Raw genomic sequence first — 22,953 nt, forward strand, 5'->3', positions numbered from 1 at the left:
TTTCAGTACCAGAAAATCATCTGACTTCATGTAGGCTCTCTTAAAAATTCTTCTTTGTTTATACCACCATTTTATTGCATAGGTGCTCATCTGTGAAGGCTGGGGTGCAGACTCTCAAGTTCTTCATTATTTATAATGTGGTTTTATTGTATAGGATCATCTGAGAAGACTGGGGTGCTACAACTCAAGTTCTTCTCTGTTTATACCACAGTTGTATTGTATAGGTGCTCATCTGAGAAGACTGGGATATTGAAACTTAATACTAAACATGTTGCATCTCTTAGAAAGAATAAAAATTCTTTCCAATGCAAATGAATCTCATCACCTGAGATGCTCTCTTCTAATAGATTGTGGAACAGGCCCACAATTCTCATCACTCTGCTTTTCTCCCTTCCTTTGCTTCCTCTCTCTTGTGAATTTTTACAATTATATACCTCTCCATTTCTATCATTTGTCCCTAAATGTGAGAGGGGTCACAGAAATGTTTTAAATCGTTAAAGTTTACTAACAAAATGATCAGCAGTATCCTTTGGAATATTTATATTAGTATATAGCAGCACACTTCAAAACCTAAGGTTCACTAGTGTTACCAAGAGAGTTGAGGTCCTCTCTTTGGATTCTGTGTCTTATGAATAAGAAAAAATTAAGAACCAACTCTGAAGGATGCTTGAGGACAATTGTATTCAATTTTAAGAAAAACATCAGGGCTGGCAAGGGGGAACTACCTGAAGCTGTCAGGAGGAAAGAGGATGCGGAAGAGAATGAGAGCAAGTCATGCGCTGAGCTAGTCATGGAGGTCAGCAAGCAGTCACATGCCAGACCAGTTACTGCATGGCAAGGGTAGGGATGATAAGAAAAAGGAAAAGGAAAAGTCATGCTTTTCTAAGTTCTTCAGAAAAGCAGACAGGCTCAGCTGAGCAGAAAGGACAACAGTTTTGCAGGTGATTGCGCTGTTGGTAGGTAGATGGGAAAGACCCGCGGAATACTGTACTAAGGGATAACTATTCTTCTGACCTCTCCAGCATGGTTTCAAGTGAATCAGCAATCTTGACAAGTCCAACTAAAAAACCCCTTAAGAGAGGAGACAAATGCCCTGCAGAGTTCTCTAGCTCTCATTTCACTGGGGAGAGAAAGTGGCCACAATTATCATTTTATTATGCACAAAGCAAAACCAATTTCATTTGAGCTTTAGTTTGCAAAGTAGCACTTAAGAAACAAATGTCTGCGGAGGACAGAAAATACATACAAATAGTGAAAATTCAGAGTACCAGGAAGTAGTCAATGAAAGCGTTCTTGTCTTTATGAGCCTTAATGTGGAAAAAAAAGTTATTAACCACAGAGGTGTAATGTTATATTCTGTGGTCAATCATCAAACAGAAATGGAATAAACAAGATTCTCAACTATTTCATCATTGCTGTGCCTGGCTCAGAGTCTATTATAAAAGAATATTTTCATCATACAATTACTGGATAATTCAATTAGGCCAGTGTTCTGTGGATGTAGAATAATGCAATTTACTATGTTGAATGATTAGCCAATCAGATTTCTCTCATTTTCCAAAGCAATGGATTAACTAAAATGTGACCATAAACAAAATAGATTTTATTAGGCATAATCTACTTTGTAAACAAATGAAATTAATTATTTGCCTGACCTAGAGCTTTGAAAATGAAAGAACAAAATTGAACACATGCTTCCAATTTTGGTTTTGTTACGAAGATGACATTTAATGTAAAAGTTACAATTTAACTTCCCCTCAAGTATTCCATACTTGAGACTAAATGACTCCTCCAAATATGTTCATCGGCAGATGGGAGCCACTTATGGCCTCATAAACTTCCAAAGCAAGTGAAATTATCCAGCAAAATAGAAAGAGATTACGATGAAGCCTCATCTGGTTATCTCAGAGATGATTGATGCCTTCTATATTGCCTTAATGATGCAATGAATATTGACAGATAATCACCCTCCTCTATACCAGGAAAACACTGGAGACAAATACCAGTAATGTATGCTTTCCATCAATCAATAAACAATTTCTGCACATACCATGTGTTTCGAGCTATATTGTAAAGGATGTGGAAGAAAATACAACACCGGGCCTGTTCCAAGAGGTAGCAGAGGGATGAGCAGCGTGTAATAACAGGGCATGGTATCTGATATTGCTTGCTTCCTTATTAAGTAGGCAGTTGAGATAATGTAGGAATTTAGAGAAACTGACAATCAGTAAAGAAGTCATTGGTCAAAGAAGAATCATGGGGGGGGCACTTTAAACTCCAAGATCGCCCAGCTCTAAGGGCAAACTACACAAGGACTGGACACTTTTGAGTCTGGACAGAATATCAGCAAGGTTAGTATGAAACTATTTCAAACTGCATCTTCTGTTTTCCCCTTTTGACCCAACCCTTCTGTTACAAGAAGCCAACTTTTCTCTAGGGCAGTAATTTCTCCACTTTCCTCATGCTGCACCCCTTTAATACACTTCCTCATGTTGAGGCGACCCCCAACCATAAAATTATTTCATTGCTACTTTATAACTGTAATATTTCTACTGTTATGAATCTGAATGTAAATAACTGATAAACAGGATATCTGACATGTGACCCTTGTGAAGTGGTCATTTGACCCCCAAAGGGGTCACAACTCACCCGTTGAGAACCACTGCTCAATCACTGTATTCTGTTTTTTCTTCTTCTCCCATTCTTGCAAGCACAATTCTATTTATACTTGGCCAACTCTCAGGGTGGGTTTTATAAAATGTGAATCACATCTTATGATTCCCTGTGGCTTATATTACACCTCTGCTAAAGCACACAATCTTGGCCTGGAGAGATGTTGCATAGATGAGGGCTGGAGTTCAGATCCCCAGATCTATGTAAGCCAGGAGGTATGGCAGCCACCGGAAACCCAGCACTTGGTAGGCAATGGCAAGGAATTCTACAGAGCGAATTGGCTAGTTAAGGTACCCAATCCACAAGCTCTGGGTTCAACTGAAAAATACTGTGTCAACCACTATAGTGGAGGATGATGGAGAATGACACTTGATGCCTGAGGCCTCCAAATCACGTGTACACACATATGCAAATATGCATGGAAAATCCCACAGTCTTGGCCATGGTCTGGTATTCCTGCTGAGCCTAGTCCTGCCCTCTTCTGTCATTTTGTTTTGTCTGATTGGGCCATTCCTGATCCAGCCACAAAGGCCTGCTCCTGCCCTCCCACCTGTCCAAATCCATTCAATACAAGGCCAACACACCCACTTCTGCCCAGACCTGAACCGTCTTGCTCTCATATCTCATGTTTCTTCTTAGCTTAACTAGATCCACAAATAGCTCTTCCCTGGGCATCTGTTCAATGCGACCTTACCTCTCTTCTTTCATACACATCGCTCTGATGTAGTGCATGCATCCACTTAGCACCATTTAAATGTCTGCATTCATTTGCTCACTGACTTGCTTTTCATCTGTCCTCACCCACATAAACGTCAGAACCACCGAGAACAGGGGCCTTATCAGAATTTTCATCCCTCTAGTCTCAGGACCAGAAAGCAGTGCACATTTCAAGTGTTCAATAAATATTTCTTGAATAATTGTATTGCTTCATTAATTCTGTCAGCCGTGTGGTCTAGATCTAAGGAGGAAAGGTGTCTAAGTGAAACGTTGACAGTGTGGTGTGGAAGGTCTCAGGGAGAGATGGATAGAGACTGGATTCGAGTAAAGGCAGGAATGAAAGAACTAAGACATGAATTACCATGAAGGTTGCTATAGAAAAAATAATTATCTTGGCAAAAAAATACATAATTTGTCCCTAAAATAGCTTCAATAAATGTAAACCACATACCAAGCATTTATACTTGTTCCATTTATTTTTTATAACCACTAAGGTCCACATTTTAAAATGAGAGGTTGATTCGAGCACTCCAATTTAATCATCAAGACATCTGATTTTAGTGAGAAGGCTGTGTGGAAAGTGCTGACTTAGAGTTGCGGTGGATGCAAAAGAAGCACGGGTTGGGGGGATCTTCATCAGGCATCCAACACTCCCTGCCTACATCACACCACCCCCCAGACTAAAGAAGGTATGGATGAATGTCTCCCAAGCAGCCTTGGCTCACAGCATTCTTTTACAAATTGGCCTATGCACCTGCATATTCCCCAAGGTTGTCTTCCTTGAGCTGAAGGAATGCAGATCTGACAGTTGGATAAAAGTGTCTGCATAAAGGTGGCTAAGAGAATGAAACCAGTGACCTTGGAGACACACTCCTCCTTACTGAGGAGTAAGGAGGCCAAAGCAAGCACCAGGGATAAGTTACAGATGAATCCTAAAGCTAAGGAAGTAATGTGGATGAAGAGATGGAAAAATGGTAAGAGTCAAAAGATAAGAAAAAGAAATGCCATCTCATAGCGAGAGGAGACACAGACATTGCAAACATGAACTCACAGCAGCTGTGGAGGCCTGCACTAGGTCTGGAAAAGAATGAACTCATCAACCGTTAGGTGTGGATGGGGGAGGGACACAAGGAGACCTAACCTTGGCTGCTGGACTATTTTCTACTGATATTCCAAATGAAGGGAAATCATTATCTGCAGTGTGTGCTCTGCAATGACCCATCTGGCTCCAATGGACACTTCCAATCCAGTGATTACACAGACGGCCCTAGTAAACTAATTGGGTAACAAGCAAAATAAAAAGTCATGTGCCGAAGAAAGGCAAGATTGGGAGGATGGAGTGGGGTATATATGATGGATGAGAGATAACGGAGGATTAATCAAAGTATATGTATGTATGTATGAAATTGTCTAACAACAAAATTAATCAATTAACATTAAAATAGAGCAATAGATTCCCAGAGAAATAAACCAAAACACAGCACATTTAAAAAATGTGGCTTCTATCTTTCAGAACATTTACAAAGACAGATGTGGTTTTAAATGAGTGTTGTGCTAGACACCCCGAGAAGATAATCTTGGTGATGAGAATAAGAATTTAGAAGATGATACCACTGAACATCTTACTCTTGACAGAAGACAACATTTTTTTCTCAAAGTGCCTATTTTCATAGAAACAGCATCATAAAGCTAGTGTCTCAGCGATGATAAAGTTATGTCCAGCATCTCCCCAGGAGTTTACAGTGACTCTTTCCAAATGCAATCCGCAAGCACCAACACTAGCTCCATTTTCTCCCAGATCTGTAACTGTTTAACTGTAAGCCACAAATTAAATGTTTTTAGAACGTCCACTCATGAATGGAGTGAAGATCTCCTCACCCCATAATCACTGTATCTGGATGTTTCTGACAGTAATCGGGAGGCAGACGAGCTAAAGATGCCATGAAGTTCAGCCGCTTTGTTCTGAGACCAGCATGAAAGCTGAGCAGATGGTCACAACCTCAGCGTGGTTTCAGATAGAAGAGGAAAAATGTGACATTCAGGCAGGGATAGCTTCTACACAGATCTCTGGGACCAAGAGCTCAGCCCCTTGCCATGCCAAAACATGAGATTATTATTGTTAGAGCACCCATTGCTTGTTGATACCCAACTACTGCCTCATTCTTCTGGAGAGATACGGAAATGCCTGTTAACCCCAGATGCAGAGAAAGGCTTCCTTCAAATCCAGATTGGAGAACTGATGAGTTTACTAGGGTTACAGAAACAGCATGAGTGAATTGGGCATCTGTGTCACCAAAAGGCCCAGTCCTTTCCCCTACCACAGACACTTTTTTTCTTTACATAAGGAGTAGAAAGAGTTGCTAAGCATTGCTATTCCTCTGAGCAAGGGATGCTAAGCTACGTTTGCTCCCCGCAGATGACAGGCTGTAGTAAAAATAGCTGGTTAAGGTACAAAGTCTGCAGGAACTTTCAAGAATTGGGTCTCTTGCTTTATGATAAATGTGTCTCTAGAATTGACTTAGAATCTTTATCATCAGTGTCTTGATATGAAAGATGATTGTGACCAATGTCAGCAGTAGCCCCTGCTGGTAGTCAGCTGCTTTGATAGCTGTCAAGGCTATTGGCTATGGGCGTTGTTCAGCATTGTTCTGCTAGCTTTGGAGTAAGTGGGGGGAGGGGCGGTAATACTGAGTCTTGAACTCTGCCTAAAGGAGGTGGCAGAAAAGGTTAGCCAGAAAGCTCAAGGCTCCCCCAGGCCTGGAGGGACTTAACATACACCAACTCTGGAGAATAAAATTGAGGACTCTTGCCTTGAAGCCAAAACTCTAGGACTGATTTTGCAAAGAAAGCAGACACAAAAAGAGATACCATGGCCATGACCGTAGCTGCTTCTGATAGGTCTTTCATGCACAGTTTGAATCCAGTGCAGTGGCCTCAAAGACATAATCCATTTTAGAACTCTGTAGAAGTCATAGAATTAATGAATTAATGAAGTAATCATCCAAAATAACATTAATAAACAGTTCTGAATGCATAAGTATATAAGTCCTTGCAATGCCTGTTTGATCACCACTCTTTCAAGTTCAATGCACTCTGGTCCCTTCTCGTGACATCCTCCACTCCTCCTTTCTTGCCTCTCTATCCTGCTTTGCCCCTTGATTTTGCCTTATCATTTTCCCTCGCAGGATCCTCAGACTAAAATCCTGGAAAGAAATCCTCACAGCACAGCCTCGGGATCCCCATGGCAGGTTCTAGTGCCATAGGAGGCATTTTTCCTGGCTGAGAGTCGCAGGGACCCACAGCAACACACCAAAGTGTGAGCTGCCTGCTCTCTGCTGTGGGCTGGGGAGGCCGCCCTAAGTAGAGCTAACTGTCACATATGCAGAATGGCGCCAGCCACAGGGGCGTGTGTGACACTCAGAGGTGCTGACACAGGAGAATTTGATCTGAGGCTAGCAGAGACTTCACCAAATAAGACCCATGGAATGTATTCCAGCAGTGGCCTGCAGTCCTCTCTCTTGGAATTGCTTCCCCGTGGCTGAAATGCCTCGAGATGGTAGGTGACGCGCGTACAGAAGCATATGCTGCTTCTAAGAATCGAACATTTTGTGCTAACAGGCCAGCTCCCACCATTATCTTAATTCACTCCCCCTTTCTTTCCCCCTCCCTTCATTATCATAACTGGCCATGCCTACCCTTATTTTCTAGCCTATAGCCCACAGGAGAGAGATACTAATTAATCTGGCTACTTATCTCCACCCAGCTAGACAGTGTCTTCCTCTGAGCCCCCTCATTGATTCCCAGTGATCTATGGATAACTATCCTAGGTCGAGTACTCACTGGGTTTGCACATAGAGACGATTGCCACTGTGAAGCCTCTCTGGAGCTGAGCGGCAGCATGATGGATGAGAGGAGACGGGAGAAGACATGGAGACAAGACACACTGACATTTAGGAGAACTGTGTGTCACACCCTGTGCCTTGTAACTTATGTCCAAAACTATCTAATTAATTCTTTAAAAGATTTCATTTTTCTGCCACCCAGAGTATCAATCAAAAGAGTAAGATTTTAGCATCACCTGTGATGGTGTAACCCAGGAGGCCTCTTGTTCAATGTTCCTGCTAGGCTGTAAGACTGACTCCAATGATGAAGGATTTTTTATGTTTCAACATAAAAGGGCAACAGTTCAGCTAGCTGTGAGGTGTTCTGTTTTTTTTTTTTTCTCAGCCTTGTCTTATACAAATAGGCACAAATACACACACCAAGCACTTCCAATTGGAGAGCACCTACTGTCGGTCAGAATTAGAATCCTTTACTTATGATAACACAGAGTGTCTGGATTCCTAGGCTCCAGCCAATGCCATCACTTCCAACCTAAGCATGTCCAGGAATAGTTGCTTGGTTCAACATCCTCCCCACCACACTTTAAAAATGAGAAACCACAGTGTTGGAATGTTTGCTAATCTAAGTGTGCTGTCCCTGCCTTCCCACATTCTTTGATTCTTCATTGTTCTCTTGCACTCTGACCAGCTGTCAGATTCTGCCCACACTTGCATCTTTGTCCGGTGCATCTGCCTTGCATGGCCGTCAAGCAGCTAGAGTTGCCAGGTCTCTTCTCCAAGAATGTTTGAGTGTTGTAACAGGATTTCTGGAGTGACTCTGGGGCATGTATCCCGTGTTGCCTCAGGGAGTCCCTTTTAGGAGATTCAGCCCTCACTCCCACTCAGCTAACTTGCCCAGTGATTCACCTCTGTCCTCTGCCTGCTTGTCTCTATTTTATGCACCACACTCCCCAAAGTCTCCTGGAATCTAGTCTAAATTAACCTCTTTCCCTCAATACATGGCCCAGTCTTTGTTTTATGAGCATCACAAACAAAGATTTTGTCTTCAGATCTCCTATCAATCAGGTGGAAGACTTGGTGGAGCAACTCAGTCCTAATGCTCCTAACCCTGCTATAGCTTCCTCCACTTTGGCATTTTAGTCTTCACTCAGTAGGAATGCCTCAGCTTGCCCCGTTGAGTTGACCTTTACCTCTGATCCTCCTTATCCCTCTGACATATCCCAGTTCCAGGGTCACCTCCTGGACTCATCTGCCTGGTCTGCAATAATCCTTTTAAATGTTTTTATTACTATTTGTGTGTGTGTGTGTGTGTGTGTATGTGTGTGTGTGTGTGTGTGTCAGTGCAGGTGTGTGTGTGTGCCATTATGCCCATATGTAGTTTGGAGAGGCCTGAAATTCCCTAGCGTCGTCTTCATCCTCCAGTAACTAACTCTTCATTATTCTTCCCCTCGACCCATCTAGTGCTTTCTTCACTTTTGCTTTCTTTGCCTTTGCTTCAGTTGATCTTTTTCCTTCCCATTTCTGCCTTCAAGTATCTCTACCATTCTCTTTTCTTCCACCCTCTTCATTGAATGAGAGTGTGTGTGTGTGTGTGTGTGTGTGTGTGTGTGTGTGTGTGTTGCTATGAAGTTCAGGTGAGAGGGAAAGACAATGAAGGAGAGAAAAACAGCAGAGAAAATAACTAACGCATTGAAAATGCTTGTCACCTTGAAGTTGCCCGATAAGTAAATACGCATTGACTAACTCAATAAAAGTATGTAACATTTACAAAGAACGGGCTTTATGTTAAGCAATCTTTACCTTCATTTCCTGTAATCCAACTACCCCACAAGGTAGATGCCAACCACCTGCACTGTACACACAAGGAAACTGAAGTTTTAAAAACAAACTAGAGTAACCCCGGTTACCCGGATAGAAACAACACATACGTTCCTGATGCTTCTTTTCCTTTTCAACAGCCTCATGCCTGGGCTCTCTGTACACTGGTTCACTTAATTCATATTAAGGCATATATTGCTTTATTTGTGGTGAGCTGGAAACAAGTGACACACAGCTAAATCCAGTGAAGGCACAGCTCCAGCAACCAGTGTTCACTCAAGCAAGCTAGTTAAATTCCCTGTAGCCGGCCCTTCATCTATCAGAAGAGTGTGAATGCCTGGATTTTCTCTTCAGATTGACACCATGGCTAAATCAGCCAGCTCCTGGGTTGTGCTATAGCTAGATAAGCCAAGGAGAGAGCACTCCAGAGAGAATAAGTCAGAAGACAGGAGACTGATTTTGTATCCACATGAGTTCTGCCAGAAGTCCTATCTTGCCTCCAAACTAAAATTAACTGCCTCACATTCTATGATTTTTACACGTTATTTACCCATCATGTGCGTGTGTGGAGACAAACACTTGCCAGGGAATGCAATAAAGGTCAGGGGAAATATGCAGGCGTTGTTTTTCCCCTTCCACCACGTGTGTTTTGGGATCGAACTCAGGTCATCAGACTTAGCAGGAAGCATCCTATCCACTGAGCCAGCTCACCAGCACAGCTGCCCCTTTCCGGACGGTCTGGCATTGTCCTCTTCCTCTGTCATATTATACACTGTCATGCCTGTAGTAATTTTTTATTTTCTTTTCCATCTCCTTCTCCCCTCCTCTGGAACAAGGATGCTCATGGGGCACGTCTGTGTTAGTAGCTGTGCTGCAGACATCCAGTTATCACGTGGCTCCTCCTTAGTCGGGAGACCTTTGCTCAAGGAATGGCTTAGGGTGAGATGGGAAAATGACTTTGGATTATGAGGACTCTATAATCACATGCTTCTGAATTAGCCCTATTGTCTTATAGAAATTAGCTTAGATTTCCCATCTCATGTAATTATGTATTCAACTTCTGAAGCCTTGAAATCAAAATGTGAGAGAGAGAAAAGTCTGTGGTGTAAAGAACCTTTGATCTACATCCCCACAAAGGACTGGCTCCAGTGTATCCCACCCCATCCTATCAGTGCCTTTATTGCCAACCACAGGCAATCCAGTCTTCATGCTGGTGTGAAGAAATGTGACCACACCCATGTCTACGACCAAGAGAAGTCACAAAAGATACCATAGAATTAAATGAACTAAATGCTAAGTGATACGGAAAAGAGGAAACTGCCATCTGTTTGGTTAGTATTCTCATCACCAGTGTACTCACTGCCCAGCAAGGCCCTCTCTTCAACAGACCTGTTTTATAGCATCTAAGACACCCAAAATGACACCATAAACAGAGATTCAGGAAATCCCAATGTGTCCTTGTAGCTCAAAGTTGAGCCTGGACCAAGTCCTACAGATGCCCATGGATTGCTTATTATGATCTTACACCTCAGTCCTTTCGGGGTGCGGTGGGGGTTAACACCACACAGACTTTTCGTTGCATCTTTGATGCAAACTTGTACCATGATGCTACCCAGCTCATTTAATAGAATTTGATTGTCCTGTGTCTCTTTAAGGAGATAAGGCAGAAAATTTTTTCCCTGCATCTAATTATTTGCAGTCCAGGGCCCAGACCTTTCTCCCCATTTACTCTTATCCAAGTGTATTTCTCTTTCAGTGGCTGTTCCAGGTCCTCCTCACCTGTGTTTACAATAGGAATAGGAAGTCCCTGTGCAAGGAAAAAGATGGCTTGTGGATTTTCTCTTCTACTAAAACGTGTGCTTTAATAAAGTTTCTACTTAGATATCCTTTATTTTTAAAATACACTTGTTTCTCTTTTAAAAAGTCTATTTTTATTTATGTGTTTTGAGTGTCTCCATATATGTATATCCACCACACAAGATATATGATCCCTGAAACTAGATTTGCAGAAAGTTGTGTGTTGTCATGTGGATGCTGGGAACCGAACCAGAGTTTTCTGCAAGAGCATCAAGTGTTGCTAAACATTGAGGCATCTCTCCAGCCCCACGATCCTGTTTCTTCATAGGCAAAGCGAACATGCAAAGCTATACACGCTGTTATGTATTGAGGCTACAGCACCCCTAAGGAATGTAGGCACTACTGTGTTCCTTATCTGAACCTTCAGTGCCCACAAACTCAGCTTGCATGTCCAGCAGCCAACAGCTGCTAGGTGCACATCCAGGTTTCTACCAGCTGCCTCAGAGGCAACTCAAAATCCAGAGATCTGAAATGGAAGGTGGAGAGAACTCCCACGTGTGGCTTCCCCTAATACCGTATCAGCTTATCTTTGGGGAAATGGCAGTCATTCTTGGTACTTCTTTTACTCCAACTCCTAAATTTATCCAAGTAAGTCCATTTGTTACTTCTTAACACCCTGACTTAGTTATTTATTAGAATTCCAAGTAGATCATCACTATCTTCCTCTGCCTCATCCTCCTTCCTCTAGGTGAAACTTGGATATGTGACCAGAATGTTTATTCTAAGACATGACTCTGTCACCGCCTTACTGAAAAGCCCAAGTTTAAGAACCTGCATGGATCCCCAGGAGCACATTAGTGCCTGAGAGCCTGGTGTGTATGCCAGATCCTCAGTGCATACTACCATGTACAACTTTTCATGTCTTCTTCGCAGATAAAGAAGCAGAATCTTGGGGATGGAGAGATAGCTTAGTGGTTGATGTCACTTGTTCTTGCAGGGGACCCAAGTTCAGTTCCCAGCATAAGAAGGTGGATGCGTCACCAATCACCTATGATCCTAAAGTTGGCAACATGGGAAGCAGAGACAGGTGGACCCTGAAGCTCATGGGTCAGCTAACCTGCTCTCATTGTCAAGATTCAAGGTCCCTGAAATACTCTGTCTCAAACAGGAGGTGGAAGGTGCCTGAGGACCAACACCAAAGGTTTTCCTCTGAGTGCCACGCAGGCATCATGCAAAGCACATGTACTCACAGGTGTGAGCACATAGAGAAATTAAAAAGAATTTTCTCACCATTCATATTGTAATGGACAAGCCATTTGCATGGGCTCAAGCCTTTCCAGGTCTGCCTGTTCTCTCACCTGACTCAGGACCTCTGGTGGACTTTCCATGTCAGCACACACATCCCTTTACATCCCTTTGGCAGACCTTCTCTGGACCACCAACCAGTTCACAAATATCGACACAGAGGCTTATTATTACTTATGAAGGCTTGGCCTTATCTTGGGCTCAGTTCTTGCTGTCTCTTATGACTTATTTTAACCTGTTTCTCTTCTTCTATATTGTTCCTCGGGGCCCCTTCTTCTTTCTTTCTTTCTTTCTTTCTTTCTTTCTTTCTTTCTTTCTTTCTGTGTGCCGCATTCTGTTCATGCAGAGGAATGTAATTCATGAGTATACCCCTAAACAAATAACCCTCTATTATACTCAGTTCTGAACTAGTGTGGAATTTCTTTTAAGCATCTATCTTCAAATGGCAGTGAGAATTGGCCAAGTCAAGGCAGTCTACAGATCAAGACTTTATGGTGTATCTAGCAGAGTCAGCCCAAACTGTCAACGTGTGAAAAGGAGTATCTGGGATAGACGAATTTGGCAGTCATTTGCAGCAACACATGTTGGGAAGACACTACAGAATACCCAATGAAGAAGAAATGAGGCACGGGCAACAAAGTAAATCACAATATCGAAGGGTATATAAAAGAGAAGAAATAAATTTTAAAGGATGCATACATGATGTAAAATAGTCACTTTTATTTCCAATTGTTACAAAGGATCTCAGATGTATAAATCAGTGATCAAAAAGCCACAGGACCATTTCCAAAATATTAAAAAGCTTGGGAGGATTCAAAGGAAAAGCTGACTTAAGATTTCACTCTTATTATTCCTGTTGTAGTTGCCGTTGTTGGGGAGCATGCCGCTAACTTTAATATTGATATTACATTGATGCATATTATAGTTTAATATTAAGATCCCTCACTCCTGGCATGCTTTGGTTAAAACTGAAGGAGTTAGATCTGAGCAGAATTACAATGGGGAAGGCACCAAGCCCTAATAGCAGCTTTTATAGAATAAATAGTAATGATGTGACGGGTTCTGGGATACTGGAAGCATTTTGTGAGCCTCTTGCCATCTTACTTTTGAGAATGAGTCTTTTTCTGTACCTCAGTTTAATCAGAGTATAAGAAACTGGCTAGCGTGGAAAGAACAATCTATCAAGGGTCAGAAATCTAACCCTTGTGAATTGTGAGCCTTTCACGCATGGTGTTGAGCTTGTCACTTTAAAGCTGCCTGGAAAACATGGACATCTGACAAAGGCTGGATAAAAAGGAAGCGTTGAATGTGTCCCACCCACAGACTGACAAGACACAAGACCTTACATTTGAGTTCAGTCTCCTCTTTAAAGCATTCAAGTCCACTGTAGAGCATTCTTTCCCAAAAGGAAGAAAGGAAATCCTCAGACACATTTTTATTTTCTGAATTCCCTTTATCACTGAAGTCATGTGGTCACCAAATGTGGCCACAGCCTATGGAACTCCAGGAGAGATTGTTTGATTACAGTTGGGAGCCTCAACCACAGAGACTCTGCTTCATTGTGTCAGCAGTGAGAGCTGGGAACCCAGAATGCTGACAAGCCCTACTGAGGCTCCAAAGCAACTCCAAGTGGCTTAGAACCACCTGATTTGCAGGCAAGGAAAGCTCTGCACCTCGTACCCACCATAGCACAAATGGCTCTTTTCTCTTCTGCCAAAGTGACGTTTGAGCACAGATTTTTTTCAGTGCCTTACAAGAATCAGTTGATTATTTATCTAAGGCAACTTGGACCTTCTGATGAACATTATTTTTTTAATAAAGGCCATAAATTTTGGAAGTCACCATTAAGTCATCACTACATTTATTAATTCAGTGTTATCTCTTGCTTGAACCACAGAGAACAATGACTTGAGACCTTGGTGGTTATATTCTAAAACATTGGATGGGGTGGGATAAGATGAGACATGACAGAAGTAAGTCATTTCATGTGGTTCTTAGTGCTCAGAAGGGAGGGGAATGCAAGGAGCACGGCTTAGAAGGGGGTGCTTGGAAAGGCTTAGTTACAGAAGAACTTCCTGAGAATTACGTGGTGAAGAACCAGCTGTGCTGTTTGCCAGAAGCCTGAATATGTACTTCAAGTTAACAAAGGTTTGGGCATGGAAAAAAAAACAATGAGAGAATAGACAGGCAATGGGGGTCTGAGAAACAATGGCTCAGGCGTCATTCATGTTTGAGAAGTGGAGACATCTATTAAAGATGAGGTGGTCAGGAGGATGAGCGTGCTGCGCGTTAATTGCTATGTGTAGTTCTAAGAACAGAAGTAAAGGTGCAGCATCTGAATTAGGAGCCAGGGTCTCCAAGACAGAGACCAGGGACAAGAGAACAGTAAAGAGACTTCAGGGAACACAGTTTCACAGGAAGAGCTGGTTCATGGTAATTAGAGATTATTAACAAACTCTTCTTGGCCATCTTGTATTTAAGTTCGTGTTTCTCGAGCTATCCGGGAAGCAAACTGGACAACAGGGGAATAGCCCCTTACTTCTTTGTCTAAGGGAGAAACTGATCCAGATAATGAAGTTTTATTTACTTGAGAAAGAATAAAATTAGCAGAATATGGGATTCTAGTAAGAGAAAATTATTAAAAAAATTAAACATTCTAGATTCTCAAAATAGAAGGAGAATTTGATGGCGACAGAGGTCTGGGGGAACAGCAAAAGACTGATTTTCTTTTTGTTTGGGTTTAATTGTGGGGCAAAAGAAAATGTAACTGATTAGGTTGCATACGGAGACACACAAATCACAGTGGCGATAGTAATGACCAACTGAGAAAACTTGAAATTCATTTTACCATGGTGATAAAATAATGTTGGCCGGGCAGTGGTGGCGCACGCCTTTAATCCCAGCACTCGGGAGGCAGAGACAGGCGGATCTCTGCGAGTTCGAGACCATCCTGGTCTACAAGAGCTAGTTCCAGGACAGGCTCCAAAACCACAGAGAAACCCTGTCTTGAAAAACCAAAAAAAAAAAAAAAAAAAAAAAAAAAGATAAAATAATGTTACTACTTTTCTTAAAGTAACAATAGTTATGATTTTTGTTTGTAGTGATAATAGAGGCATTAGTAATATAAAAATAATCATGGCAGGTTGTTACAGTCCTATGTGAAGTATTCCTCATGCACATCTGCCAATAACTCTATGATCTTTCAAATGTGCAGGAAAGTCATATATAATTGATAACAACTTTATGGGCCATAAATCATTGATCAGAACAAAGAAGGAACCAGGGCTTTGAAGAATCCTGGCAGTCTCTGGGAAAGATATCAGATAAATAGCTTTAGAGTTGAGAGTTCGACTAGTTGTCTCAACAGAGCAGACGGATTGTGGCAGGCCTTGTATGAGGCTGCACAAGCTAGTTTATGGTAATTAAAGATTATTAACAAACTCTTCTTGGCCATCTTGTATTTAAGTTCGTGAAGTCCTGCTATGTCTGAAGGTGACTCCACTACTCATTTCTCTGCTCTTTCATTTAATTAGTAGAAAATTCTCAATTTTCTTTGAGGACCAAAGTCCATTCATTCATCCACAAACTTTGAGGGCAGCTACCATCAGCGATAGACCATCGTAGACACAGGGATTATAAACAATAAATATCAGAAAGTTTTCCCTCTTCTTCTACCTCTACCCTGGTAGTTCCATGTATTACTCTCTGACTTATCTGTTAATTTTTCCAATACCACACTGAAGGCCCTAAACATTTATCATCTATCTTCCCCAAGTCAAAGCGAGAGCATGCCCATCTCTGTTCACAGCCTTCCAACAGCTCCTTAGCTTACTCAAAGTAAAAGCCAATGTCATTCAGAGTTTTGTTCTATTAGAAATACCACATATAAAACCCAAGTTTCATGGCTTCCCCTTCCCAGACAATGCAAGTTACAGAAAGGAAATAATTAAAAGATAACCACTTGAAAAGTGGACTATTAAGTCAGGCAAGAGAAAAAGAAGCTTTACACAGTAAGTCATCAAAGACATCGTTCTGGATTCTGCTCTTTCTCCTAGTAGGGAAGATGGGCAATTTTATTCATGAATAAAATTGTATATTATTGTGACTATAACTCACTTTATCATGATAAATGAATTGAAAATGAAGTATTTTTCCAATGAACAAATACATTACTTTAGTAAATGCTAATGAAACTGAGATGATTGTTAGTGTTTGATAATTAGTCTTGCTACAATTTTTAAGTTGTAATGTATGAATTTAAACTCTTCTGTATATTGTAAAATGTACACCCCTAAAACAACAAAAATTGCTGTCTAAATATAACTCTGGGTTGCATGTCCATTCAGTGATACTACTTGGAATAACAGACTCAGTGAGCCTCAGGAATCACTAAGACACAGAATGGCTGATTTTCACTTCATTGCATTACAGACAAAATCAAAATAGAACTTTCAGGGCCCTCTCACCTCTACCTTAAGGATACTAATTTTTGCTTTCTATTGTTGGGTTTTCTATTAAAAAACAATCTTACTATAAAATGTTTATTTATCCTGCCCTGCTGAATTGTTTCTACTAGTTTATACTCAATGTGCTTTCTTCTGCAGCATCTGAAAACAAAAATGCTAAGTTTTTTTCTACTATCCTCATGTTTGTGAATGTACATCTAACATGTCTTCTTCCTGTTTTAATAGAACTCCGAGGTGCACATGCCTGAGGACCTAAAGAAGAAAAGGGGAAATCTGCTCAACTTGGAGGCACCTGCTAGGGTTTTAAGAAAGAGCAGCCATTCCCAAGGGGAGGATGGAGCTCCCCAATCATCAACAGATAACTCAAAAGAAACACACCAAGTAGCTAAACCTCAAGCCTTTCAGAAGCCCATCGAGATGAATTGGCCACTAGTCACTCGGCCCTTAAACAAAAGTTCAGTCCAGGGCAACAACAAATGGAAGAAAGCAGATGCAACCCAAGAGAAACGTCGGTCCTTCCTTCAAGAGTTTTGCAAGAAATACAGTGGAGTAAATGATCCCAAATCCAGTCTTTTTCATATAGTATCCAGAATCTATGTAGAAGACAAACACAGAACTCTGTACTGTGAAGTGCCAAAGGCTGGCTGCTCTAACTGGAAAAGGGTTCTGATGGTCCTAAACGGATTGGCTTCCTCTGCATACAATATTTCCCATGACACTGTTCACTATGGAAAGCATCTGAAAACCTTAGATAGCTTCGACTTAAAAGGAATAGACATGCGTTTAAAAGCCTATACCAAAGTCGTGTTTGTGCGAGATCCCATGGAAAGATTAGTGTCAGCGTTTAGGGATAAATTCGAGCATTCCAACAGTTACTATCATCCGGTGTTTGGAAAGGCGATTATAAAGAAATACCGACCAAATGCCGGCTCGGAAGCATTAAATAATGGATCCGGAGTAAAATTCAAAGAATTTGTCTACTATCTTTTGGATGCTCACCGTCCGGTAGGAATGGATATTCACTGGGAAAGGGTCAGCAAACTCTGTCATCCATGCTTGATCAACTACGACTTCATAGGGAAGTTTGAAACCTTAGAAGAAGACGCCAATTACTTCCTGCGGCTGATTGGTGCTCCAAAGGAGCTGAAATTCCCGAACTTTAAGGACAGGCACTCATCTGACGAAAGAACCAGTGCTCAAGTGGTAAGGCAGTACTTAAAGGACCTGACCAGAGCAGAGAGACAGCGCCTCTATGACTTTTATCACTTGGACTATTTGATGTTTAATTACACAACTCTACATTTATAATTTGCATTCATTTTCTAAAGCCCTACATTGATTTAATGATGACGGCCTCAAATCAACTCCTGTAATTTTCCTACAATTCTCTGTATGGGGGAAATTTAACTAAGTGAAGTTGTCTTGATTGAATGAAAATTTTTTTCTTAAGCAAAGAGTATGACAGCAATTGGCACAAAGTTATTGGAAAATCATCTCAAGGAGATGTATAAACAACTCAATGTGCTTTTAAATGTTGGGAAAAGAGCTGTTTTGGCATTGTAGCACATACCGTGGCAGCAATAACCTAGCCAACTGGTGCATTAACCAAGAAAGCCTCTTGCATGTAAAATAAGGGGGTCAAAACTGGAGAGAATTATGTATCCAAATCCTGGCATCAATCTTCTAACATGAATGAACCTATTCTTAGCAGTCTGTAGCACATGCATCAAATGGCTGGGTGGTGTTCTTGTACCCTGGTCTTCCTCTCCACTGTGATGATGGACCCATTTTTAAATGCATGGGCATTTAAATGCATTTTATTATTGGTCTGAAGGCACTCTGTGATTTGCAACATGAGAGTAGAACAGAAAAGCAGATGAAGCTGTGACTTTTTTTAACAGCCAGTAAAAATGCACAACATGCTAAGATCAAAACAACAAAAGCAACCTTTCTCTTCCAGGAGAAACTTCAGGGAATTGATTTTCTTTGCGGGTGGCGGGGCATTGGACCCTCCATGAGAAGACAAAGGAGCACAACCAAGCAGGTCCTCATTTCTGAACACCATCAGATAGAAATGTGCTCTCAATTCTGCTTTAATTCGAAAGGGGGCAATTGTTTCAGGATGGAATAATCATCAAAAGCAAAAGTTGCCATTCTGAATGTAGAGCTCTAACAATAACAGAGTTTTATAAGAATATTACTTGAATTAAAGCACCATGTGCAGAACTTTCTATGCAGAATACCCTCTAAGAATAGCTTTTGTTTGCAGCCTAATTATTCAGCTTGGGAATAACTTTTTAAGAACTAATATACCACTTCAAAGACAGGTTATGTTCTGGAGGATAAACATAACAAGAGCCCCTAGAAATGTTTTTAATAGGCTTATGCATAAGCAAATTAAGGTATTTTCTTCCTAAGTTTAAATACTCTGTACTAACAAAGTCAAATACCATTGCATGCAAATATTAAATCAAAGTCTTTGGAAAACAGGACCATGTGTCACCCTTATGAAAAGTTGTAATGCACTTTGGAAATTTTTTCCAAGGGATCTAAAATTTAAAGACACGTTCAGATGAGAAGTACATTTTAATTAGTTAACTACTAGCCTGACTTAAGCAAACCACATGTCAATCAAATCCTGTGGAAATGTTTCTTAACCATGTTTCTCTTCCTAAGCTATCGTTTTTGATCAGTAAATACCCAGCTGTCTTGCTAAGAAAGCTAGGTCTTAATATTTGAATATTAATAGACCGAGATGCTTGTAGTCATACGTGTCTCATTTTGATTTTCCATTTCATGGCTGAGTATTCATAAATTGCCTCACTGTGTGCACACACCGCCCTATCTCCTCTGCATCTCCCAGGAGTGGGTGAACTGTAGTGGGCACACCAGCAGCAGCAGCAGCAGCATTAAACTCCGCACATCAACCGTCGCCTGCTTTCCACCCCATTTCTTTGTGCCTCTAGACCGTACACTTAAGCCGAGTAATCTAAATTATATAAATTAAAGTGTTTCTGTGCTGGGTAGAGTGAATTCCTAGTAACTTGGAGACCTTGAAATTATCTTTTTCTGGAGAGAGAAAAGATAAACACTTCAGAGACCTGAACATTTATTCTCACACCACTCAAAGCTCATTTTAGACAGCAGCTGTTGCAAAGGCAGCATTCCTAAACAGAAGAAATAAACAATGATAACAACAAAAATATATTTTTAACCACACCCCACTTTCATAGCTCTGGAAAGAAAAATAAAAATACTCTCTCATATTAGTATTTCTCATACACCGGGGGACGTATTTGTGCACCATGTTTAAGCCTCCACAAATCCTCCACTGGTGGGGAGTGAGAGAAGGATGACCCACCATGCTCTCCCCATCACTCCATGACTTTGGCTGGGAGATGAGGTCACCCTACCTGTGGTTTCAGGCTTCGGAGTCCAGGCTACCTACCTTCTTCAACCACAGTGTGAAAATCTTAAATGTAAACTTCCAGAAATAAACAACTTGCAAATTTTAAATTGTACAGATCCTAAGGTGAGATTTCTCACTTCCTCTCTATTTAACATGCAATCTCGGTGAGCGCTTTAACCAGTGCATCCATGTTGTATATGCTACCTACCCATGGTAGCCATTGGGTTATCAGATCGGCTTTCATGGGATTACAGTGTTTGTGTTAAAGTGCCTTCATGTAGTGATCTAATGTGACCTCACAATGCCTGTGTCACTGACCTCACCTCATCTCACTGGGCAAGTATGCATCACTCCACATTATTATGGGAGAAGGCGGTGCATTCCAACAAGGTGTTTCAAGAAAGGGGTGGGTGATAACACATTGCCATGAATTTTATTATAGTATGGTGTCATGAGTGTTCTCTTTTTATTAGTTATTCTTAATCTCTTACTAGGTCTGATTTATAAATTCAATTTTATCATAGACATGTATTCATAAATAGGAAACCAGTAACCTATATAGATGTAGGTACTTCCTGTGCCTTCAGGCATCCCTGGGGAGTGTGGAGCATACCTAGAGGTGACAGTTCCACTTAGCCCTTTTCTGACTCTTTCTGCCTATATTACTAAAGATCACTCTTCACTCCTTTCTCAATCAGACTCTGAGGCTGACACTGTACACAGCTGTGCATTCTACAGCCCAGCTTTGACTTTTCTCACTGAACAACAACCTACTATATATCTGCTCCTTTAGATGACTTTATTCAGAGCCAACAAAGCCAATCACTATCCTAGATCTGTCATTCTATTTGAGTCTGCTTCACTCATCTTCCTTGAACTGTCCTTCTTTGTGAGCCACCTCAAGTTCACATTCAAGTATCAGCTTGTGTACATAAAGCCATGTGGGTGCAGCCCCGGGCAAACATAATTTCATGAATGTAAAGACAAGGGAACTAATCCAGACTCAACCTTGCAGATGTTCAACTTTCCCATATTAATGCCAATGTGCACGAGATGTTTCCTCTGAGAAACCAGCAAGAATCTATTTGCTTTAATACTGGAGAGTAGCTTGGTGTAGGCTATTCTGCTATTCCTGTCCTGAATTCATATGAGACAACAAGTTGACAATGATTCTAAAGCCACAGTTTATTTAACTGGAAACTACCTATGCATAGGCATGATTGATGTGATTGCGCCCAGATACTGCCACACCCTTTTACAGGATGTATATGTACAAAACACCCAACTTTCTGATTTCCTTATGTGTGTTTGGAAATACCCATTAAGTCGATGGAAACGTGGTCACAAGCTATCTTCCCTTAACGTCACAATCTATAAAATATTCCCCAGCAATTCAAGGACTACTTGGCTGCCCTTCATAATTAGAAGGAGGGAAACATCTTGAATTTTGTGAGAACTTATTCTATATCTTTTAAAATGAATAGTATTTATCAAAGAGCTATAAATAAACAGATACATGGAATTTTGAAAGCTTTGGTGCATATCTGGAGGCATTATCAGAACTGGGGACACATGGGCTGGGTGGCAGTAAGCATCGCCCTGCTGTGTCCTTGCATTTGGTGTCTTGGGGCATCTTCAGCCCTGGGCCTGCCTGGCATGTGGAGTAGCAGAAGCCTTACTTCCAGGCAGCATCCCCAACGTGTTCTACTACTTCAGAAAGTACTAATCAGTAGACTTTGCCCACCTGGGAACTGTAGACCAAAGCAAATTCAGCTTAATCCTACCTTAAGGAGAATTCCTCTTCAATTATAATTATTAACGATATCATTATCATACAGAACATGTTTCAATATTTAGTGTGCATCGGGCACTCTTAAAAACTTTCCGTATAGTCATCTGTTTAATCCCTCCAGGCAATCCAGCTTCAGTGCTAGTGTAAGCAGCCGCTTCCTTCCCACATATAATAAGAGAACTGGAAGCCAGCTGGGCTTAGGTGAGTTGTCAGAGGAGTCGCAACCAGTAATCGGTAGAGAGACAGTGAGCCCTACTAACAATGTATTTGTAGACTGAAATTTTCACTTTTTCCTTCTTTGACATGCAGAATAACTAAAAATGAAAAACACATAGTATAATCTTTAAAGTATTTTTTGAGACAGGATCTCACTATGAAATACTCTTTGTTCTGACTCACTCTATAGACCAGGCTGGCCTCAAACTCACAAGGATCTGCCTCCTCTCCTCCCGAGTGCTTGGAATAAAGGCGTGTGCCACCACACCCGGAAGAGAATATTTCGGATATAAATATATATGGTCATGTATTTAGCCAGCTAGTTACTGCATTTCAGGTCAGCTCATCCTTTTATTACTGCAGAATTAATCTGATTGGTTCCATGATTTAGGATGAAATGAGTATTTAGCCTCTGCCACACATTTTTAAAGAAACTTTCTCAGGAATCATAGTGTTTTTGAAAGAGTAAAAGAGTCCATGGAGCAAGTCTAGCCTAATAGGAAAACTTGACTAAGAGAGTCTGGTCAGAGTAGACGTCCTGCCGGGTGGGCAACAAAAACAATAACAACAACAACAATGTATAGAACTAACACCATCAAACTGGGTGCATACAGCATTCCCTAGAACTTCAGTGGGGAACCTGAAGCAGTCAGCTGAAGATCCAGGTTGAGCTTTCTCTGCACAGCTGACCTTTTGGCCTCTCATTCCCAGTGCAGGTGTATTTGTAACATAGATGGATAAGCAATGGTAACATCTATTGGAACAGTAAACCTTTTGTCCTGTTCTCAAAGGCAAAATGTTTACTTTAGGATTGTTTGCAGTTCTCTTTCTTGCTTCGCATAGAGTGGGCAGTGGGCAGCTCATCCCAGCAAAGGGTCTTTGGAGGGCACTATGAGAAAAATACACTTGGATTTGAAA

General features: G+C 41.2%; 1 protein-coding gene across 1 annotated transcript in view; it reads left to right on the plus strand.

The window, feature by feature from the left end:
* Nucleotides 1–19,808, plus strand: part of LOC121453194 (carbohydrate sulfotransferase 9-like) — a 161,329-nt gene extending 141,521 nt beyond the window's left edge. Inside the window, exon 2 of the mRNA XM_041659726.1 lies at nucleotides 16,844–19,808. Coding sequence (XP_041515660.1) covers nucleotides 16,844–17,926 — 1,083 coding nt within the window. The 3' untranslated portion in view covers nucleotides 17,927–19,808. The remainder of the gene's footprint in view (nucleotides 1–16,843) is intronic.
* The last annotated feature ends 3,145 nt before the right edge of the window (nucleotides 19,809–22,953 follow it).

Source organism: Microtus oregoni, unplaced genomic scaffold (assembly GCF_018167655.1).
Source record: "Microtus oregoni isolate MIOR12 unplaced genomic scaffold, Mior012 000011F_ref0000422, whole genome shotgun sequence".
NCBI classification, from domain to species: Eukaryota; Metazoa; Chordata; class Mammalia; order Rodentia; family Cricetidae; genus Microtus; species Microtus oregoni.